Raw genomic sequence first — 7,630 nt, forward strand, 5'->3', positions numbered from 1 at the left:
TAACCAGATTTTATGACCGGTTTTACATTTGGTGTGAAATTGACCCCAACAGTTATAAATAAACACAAAAATATTGTAATGGAAAAATGGAAAAATGATACAGTATCAATATGAAACAAGGTGAACTGATTTTCAAGAGATGTCAATCACTAAATGGGGTCAAATTGGCCTCAAACATCATAGGAGGGTTAATAATTTCAGTGTGGATTTTGATGTATGCTTGGAGTTATTGTCCTGCTGGACAATCTACCTACAACCAAGACTGAATTCATTGTGCCATTGATCTTAAATAGTATCCCTAGATGATTGGTACCAAAACATCTCCAAAACATCAATGACCCACCAACGTATTTGACAGTAGGTATGAGGTTTTTCTTGTATGAATTCCATAGTTTTTTGGTTTTTTTCTTTAGACCTGATAACACCAAGACACAAACAATCTCAGCAATTCTTAAACTGTGATCCTTGGGTTACTTATGGCCCCCCCTCACCCCCACCATGTTGTTTATTATACGTAGTGACAACAATTCTGGAGCCCACTGTATGTGTGTATGTGGAGAATATTATCAGTAACCTGGTGGTTCCTGCTGGAGAGTGAAAACATACTGTGATACTGACCACAAATTACCAGAGAAATATGACCTTGACACTTGAATAACATGCTGAGGAAGGCTTTATTTGAGGAATAGAGGTGACAGAGATAACTGTAATCAAGGATGAAAAATCAAAGCTTTAAAGCCGCATGCTTCTGACTGGTCAGAGCTGCTTTTCTTGTCATCGCCAGCACCTCACTTCTCTCCTTCTTGAAGCTTGGAACAGACAAATCTGTACCGATTTGAGCAGGGGATGTCATTCCACTTTTTCTGCACTGTGGTTACAACACAAGAGTGAAAAGTCAGTAAGTCCAGTCAAATCCACTCAGCAGTAATACAGAGTTTACTTAGTGTATGCTTACCAGCCCAGTTTGCATGCACACAGTCCTCGTTTCTATTTAAATTGTTTGGCTCCCTAGAATTCCAGTGGCGAAAGTCCAGTTTAGATCCATCTGACCAAATCCAGTAACCCTCCTGAACAGGGACGACAAAAGTTTGCTTGTGGTGAAGACAGTACTAGTGTGTGCGAATGCAGTCTTATCTTAAAACATTACATTTTTACTTATTCGATGGCAAGTATCAAAAACAATTTTGAAAGACAATGAAATAAAGATAATGGATTTTTTTAAAGCAATTACTACTGTCGTTTAGAATTCAGCTTACTTTGTCTGGAATGTACAGTCTTCAGGTTAAGTTTTTTTTTTAGTTTGTGCTTGAATGTCTTTTCTACTGTTAAATTACAAGTAAAATGCATTCAGCAATGTCAGAATAACATCTCATGTTTGACTGTGAAGTAGAAAGTGCACAATGATGTACTTAAAATGTATTATATAAATAGAATCTTCCATTATTATTTCTTGGCTTGCCATTATGTCTTGTTTCATTGTGAAATAAATTGTCTTATTTGGCACAATGTGAATTAATTAATAGTGTCAGGGTTGGCTGTATCAGTTTCTTATTGATTCCTTTGATTCTCAAGTTGTGTACTGCTGGCTAGTGAGTGTAAAGCTGCCTTCATTAATCATTATACCCTCTGACAGTCTGTCAGTCCTATCCAGAATGGAAGGGTGTTCTTAGTGAGCTTCTGGAGAAAGTTATATTCCACTTGGCTGTGCACTGAGGCCAGGTTTCCTCCTTGTCCAACACAGTATCTCTGCAAAGGGACAAGGGAGATGAGATTTGTCAGTCTTATAATGCATCATATTGATTATTTACCATGAGACAGACAGGTCACGGAGATAGGAATCTGTGCAGTTTGATTTTCACAGGTGAACTGTTATTTTGATAAAAAAAACAACACTGATGGAAATTCATTCAAATCAGCTTTTTTGTAAAAATGTGCAGTCACATAATTCTAATAATTCTTTGCTATTAAAATCAACCATTATTTTTTATGTAGTACTCAAAGACACATTAAGGGATCAGTGCCTTCTTTTTCAAGAACACAGTGTTTACATAAACTATAAAAACATACACAATTGACAAAACACAAAATTAAAACAATCAATAAAGACAAAATGAACAGATGTAGTTGATTTTCAAGAAACAAGAAAAGTCACTTGCGTTTGGTTACCATTGCGCAAATAATCTGAGCTGTGATATTTTAGATATGAGCAGCCTGTTGCAACAGTGCAACATAAGTTTGATCGAAAGTTAGGGTGTAAAGTCAGTACTAAATGTTATGTTGTAACGAGTTAGTTTGAAGCTAATTTTGTGTCTTTGTTTGGTTGCACCCTTCATTCTTATGCTACATCTTTGCTAAGTTCCATGAACCAAAATCATGTCATACTGTATACAGTGACATTTCTGTATTGACCAATCATGCACATTTAAACAACAAACTGCTGTTTGCTTCATGTGCCCTGCTAATGTCATGTGACAAAAAGGCCTAATATAATGGCTAAATTATCTCAACGGCTGCCTATCCTCTAGTCTAGCAGGTGATTCGTTATTCGGTGATTCGTTAATTCACAGGAACTGCGGAATGTATAATACTGTGCAGGTGTGAAAAAATGCTGTAAAATAAGAATGATTTCAAAAATAGAAATGTTAATAGTTTATTTTTTTATCAATGACCAAAATTCTGGAACAGAAGAAGTGAATGAACAGAAGAAAAATAGCCTTTTCACACAGCGTCCTCCTTTGACGTCCCCTACCTCATTTGACATAATTGATATGAAGGCGCTATGCCACCTTACATAAGGGCATACATTTTTTTCTAATCCTACTTTTAGTTATGTAAGTGCATTTTTAGTTTCCATTATGTAAGCTATGATTTATATAGCCTACCATTTGATAAAATGTGGAGACCAAGGCTATCTCTGCCTGACCTTTCTGATGATGCTTTTCCCTGCCCCTGATGCTGAACAACAAGCTCATTAAAACTTGGTTCATCGCAAGACAGAAGCAAGGGTGGAGATGACAATCAAAATCAAGGCCTGATTGCAATGCCTGCAGGGCCTGTGACATTTGGAATGGGTAATAATATTTTTCATATTAGGAAATGTATTTTTATGGACAAAATGGTTTCTTTCCGCCTTTTTATCCTCTGCATTTCTTGCAAATAAAAGTAAAGCATGTAATTTTACATTAACAATGAAAACATGTAGCCTAGTTCAATGTGCTCACTTTCACACATAGGCCACACTAATGATGCTATCTCAGACTTTTATAAAGGACCCCTGATGTTTCAGAAACTTGAATGAATTAATGTACTGTTATTATAAGTATTAAGAATGCTGGACATATTACCTCAGCTTGGGCCCAGTCCATGAGAAATCCAAAATACCTGTAGCAGTGATAATTAAAGCTTTTCCAGCCGGGAGGGCAGGCATTCTCACACTTTTGTGCTGAGGGATACAAACACAAAGCAAAAAATTACTGTATATTATTTTCCATTGACATGCACACAAGTCAAAAGAACAGCTCTGCAAAGTGTATTGTCCTGTACAGGCAGTTTTTTTTTTCTAAAAATGGAACGTCTAACATGTTCCTTTGTCACAGGTTTCAAGATAAGACCATGACTGTGGTGCAACATTGTTATGCATTTGAATGAAGCAGGTATTCAAACAGCAGATTTCCCATTTCAATGCATTTATGCAGATGTTCAGATTTTATGACCGGTTTTACATTTGTGTCAAATTGATCCCAACAGTTGAAATAAGCACAAAAATATTGTAATGGAAAAAATGTAGTGTGTCACCTTATTGTCTCCCAAAGTACTAGTCTTTTATCCATAAATATGACAAATGTGTGAGCAACATCTCATTTTAGAGCCAAATGAGCAGTAATTGAAAGTTGGGCACCTGTATGGAAAGTGCCACCAGAATCATTCACAAAGAAAAATAAGAAGCAAAATAAATGTATACAGTTAAAGAGGGTCAAAATGACACAGCACAACACATTTGTATGCCATTTTGGAAAAGGACTTATTATGGAGGGTTATTTTGTATGGTCACAGTGTTGCAATGCCCTCAGTTACACAGTGTACAGACATTATGAGTTACCCATACAACCTGCAAATAATGCAACTAAGACAGGGTAATTGTCATGGGCATCACACATTCCGTGATTTTTTTTTTTTTCACGCAAACAAAAATGTTTTTGCCAGTTCTGTGACATTCGCCATTTTTTTGCGAATTCTGTGATTTCCTCCATTTTCAGTTTGTTCCATGATTTCTCTCAACTTATGGAAGATAACTCAAACTCAATGTAGCCTACAGTGTTGTGCATAGTATTTTAACAATATTGCCACAGGCTAGGAGAAACAACTACAATGTGCTGGGATAAAGATTTCGATCTTTGTCAGTTATTGCAGTCAGATGTATGACAGCCCCTTTTAACAACGTTGGTAACATTCAGTGATGAGAGGTGCGCCATCAAAGACTGAACCTAACAATGTACAATATGGTGTCGGAAAAGAAACTTGAAAGACAAAAAATCGAACACAGACTAACAAGTTTTTTTATTAATGCAATTTCAGCATACTCTATTTCTAATGTCTGTCTGTTAAATTAAAGGCAAAACAGAATGCTGGTTCTCATTAAAAGCACTTGCCTATCCATTTACTTTATTCTGTGATTTTTTTATTTTTTTTCAACACATTTGCCATGACTGTTCTGTGACTTTGTCAATATTTTCTGTGAAGAAAACCCAGCCTTAATCATAACCTGTGTATAGGTAGCCATCTGAGGTGAAATACAATAAATACTCACCAAAAGTTGGGCAGGAAAGAGCAGCCACAAGAATTAGCTTTGCCATTGGGAAGGAGACCATGATGGATCTTGGATCTTCAATAGTCAGTAGAGACAGAGGATTGAAAGATCTCAATATCAGCCATAATGTAAAGTTAATGGCTCAGTACAAAAGCAAAAACACAATGGGCGCACAGCTCTTATTTTTTTCCAGTTCATTAAACAAAAAAGGCATACTCTAAACCAAGAGGACAGGTATAGGACTCATTTGTCTTGAGCAATGTGATGTACTGTTCATGTTGTCCCCCACATTTAATGTCTTGCAGCACACATAGATAGCTATACATAGCTATAGTATATATATATATAGTATTACTATTTTACCATTATTAGTATAAGACTAGTTCCAGAACAAGACAATGTGGCCAGAAGGCCTGTTTCTTCTCTTACCTGTAGATACAAGCTGGAAGAAAATAGACAGGTGGGTGACGTAGCTGTGAATGATCTGTAGTTCTGTTCTGATGAACACAGTCCTACTCACAGTGCTCCACTGCCTTTATATAGGGATTTGATAGGGAAAATGTAAACAACAGTTTCACACAGGTGTTTCATAGGAATTGGCCACATGATGACAAAATTGATGATGACTATCAGAGAAAGAGGACATGCATAGTCATGCACATTGTCATGGCAGAAAGAAAACAAATAGTGAATCCTGATATCAGCATTCAATGTGAACAGAAAGGTTCGTTCTAGTGAGCTTAATGTTGGGAAACATCTGGCCCAGACACGCAAAATATGAAAAACTTTGTCAGCTCTACATTTTCAGAGCCTTTTCCCTCACTGGTGTCATCATTCTTTTTGTAAGCAGAGATAAATACTGCCTTCACATTTTGCATTTCATAGTTATATTTCAAACTAAAAGGAACACGAAGGTGGGTCATTTAAGGCTGAAATAGAATTAAACCTCTTTAAATCTATTTTCATTTAAATCATTAACAATGAAGAAATGTTATCCATAATTTGTACCAGTGTTCCGCCTGTTTGCACTTCTTTCTGTTGAGCAAGTCAATGTTCTGCATATGAACTAATTATTTGACACGGTCAGTAGTTTGTTCCTGCTTATAAGTAAAGTATGCTATTAAACATGCACAGATGCTCCACATTAACCCCATTTGTTGCCCCCTCCTTATTACCACAAGCCTGAAAATATCATACCCAAAGTTTAATGTTGACTACCCTTTTTATTTCAGGTATGATCCTGGCCTCTGCTGAAAGGTACTCCCTCGGATTTTCCAGAATCACTCTAAATATTACTGAAAAGTAACAGTTTTTTTGAATGGATACTGATGCTGGTGCCTGCGCTTAGAAATCCAATAGGGCCACGACACAAATTTGATGAAAATACCATCACAAATAAGTATTCTGCATTGGATTTTTCATAACTGTGTCCTGGCAGGTTTCCAAAAAGGCCATGTGGACACTCCAAAAGGAAACTTGGTTAACACATCATATTATGGTTCTTTAAAGGTGCAAATTACTCCATATTGTTCCCTACATGCTCATGGAAAAAGTGTGTTGAAATTGGCTTGTTTTCCCTTCCCCCTCCCTCCTCTTGCCACCTCTGGCAGCAGCAGGTCAGGAACATTGTAGAGAATGACCATATTAGCTTTCTACGGTATGTTCCAGAATTATTGACACCCTTGATAAATCTGCACAAAAAGTGTTGAAGCTAAAAAATTATACAGTGATTGACATTAGCATTATTTTCAAACATGCATAAGGTAACATGCTTTATGAATGATTCAATGGAATCAACCAAGTCTGACATTAAAGAACAGTATTTTGGCAGATTGAAATATTTGCTTGCACCTGTGGCTTTCAGAACAAGTGAGGTGACCAAATAGAAAACATTGAAACATTAGAGTAAACAGATGAAAAAAATTTAGTAGTTTTCCCGTATGTTTGAACATAAAATATGAATCATTATCCATGTTATTTAATATGCAGCATTTTTTCTACATTTTTATTAAGAGCGTTTATAATTCTGATTCCTCTCTGAACATGCCCTCTGCTATGGAGTCAAAGCTGTTTTCAATCCCCTCCTCAGAAATATTCACTCAGGCAGGTGATTTCTTCCAAGGCCGCCAAATGCAGAGTCTTCTGTTTTGATTTAAGCATTGCAAAATACATTTTTGTAATGATTTTACAAAAATGAAATGTGTCTTCAGTATTATTTAGCATGTCGTCCTGGGCCTCATACCCTGTACCACAATATTTCAAGCTGACAGCAGAAATGTTTAAACATTTAATCCAAAAAGTAGACAAGGACATACAGTTTGCTCTCACTTCCCCGACAGCATGGAACTGAAGACAAGTTTAAACATTGAGTGCAAACATTTGAACAACGCAAATGGGACGCTTTCAATATTTGTTTATTGTTCATCAGTATTTGCATTGTATTTTTTGTGTCTGCATGTGAGTGGACAAGATTTATCTTTGGCGGCCAGTGGAGTTTTGTCAAGTGATCCACTCTTTTCTTCTCCTAGGTGTTAATAAATAAACATTGCGGTCACCACTTGGCCGAGGACAGCTAGCTGACTCTAAACACGCAAATGCCTGGGGAAAGACCCCACAGCTTTTGCTATATGCAGTATATACAGAGGGATCCAGAATTACTGCCACCCTTGATAAATACAGTATGCTCAAAAATACAGCACAAAAAAATATTGTAAACCAAAAAATATATATAAATACCATTTGTGAAATAAACTTCACTTTCCAACAGAGTATTACATTTTCCAGATATACTCACAAAGATGGCAGCTGTGAGTGTTTTGTGAT

General features: G+C 36.5%; 1 protein-coding gene across 1 annotated transcript; it reads right to left on the reverse strand.

The window, feature by feature from the left end:
* Positions 1 to 655: 655 nt before the first annotated feature.
* LOC133137897 (lactose-binding lectin l-2-like) lies at positions 656 to 5,369 on the reverse strand. Its single transcript, XM_061256304.1, has 6 exons — positions 5,237 to 5,369; positions 4,808 to 4,882; positions 3,345 to 3,442; positions 1,624 to 1,746; positions 956 to 1,067; positions 656 to 868 (listed from the first exon to the last, which is right to left on the reverse strand). The coding sequence occupies exons 2-6, from the start codon at positions 4,866 to 4,868 to the stop codon at positions 789 to 791; spliced, it is 474 nt and encodes a 157-aa protein (XP_061112288.1). The 5' UTR covers positions 4,869 to 4,882; positions 5,237 to 5,369; the 3' UTR covers positions 656 to 788.
* Between the last annotated feature and the right edge of the window lie 2,261 nt (positions 5,370 to 7,630).

This window comes from Conger conger, chromosome 9, assembly GCF_963514075.1.
Source record: "Conger conger chromosome 9, fConCon1.1, whole genome shotgun sequence".
NCBI classification, from domain to species: domain Eukaryota; kingdom Metazoa; phylum Chordata; class Actinopteri; order Anguilliformes; family Congridae; genus Conger; species Conger conger.

Coding starts and splice junctions, on each gene's coding strand:
- LOC133137897 (XM_061256304.1), bottom strand. CDS start 4,868: ATGGTCTCCTTCCCAATGGCAAAGCTAATTCTTGTGGCTGCTCTTTCC. Junction 1,068..1,623: donor GACTGACAGACTGTCAGAGG/GTATAATGATTA, acceptor GTCCCTGTTCAG/GAGGGTTACTGGATTTGGTC. Junction 869..955: donor TGTGCATGCAAACTGGGCTG/GTAAGCATACAC, acceptor TTGTAACCACAG/TGCAGAAAAAGTGGAATGAC.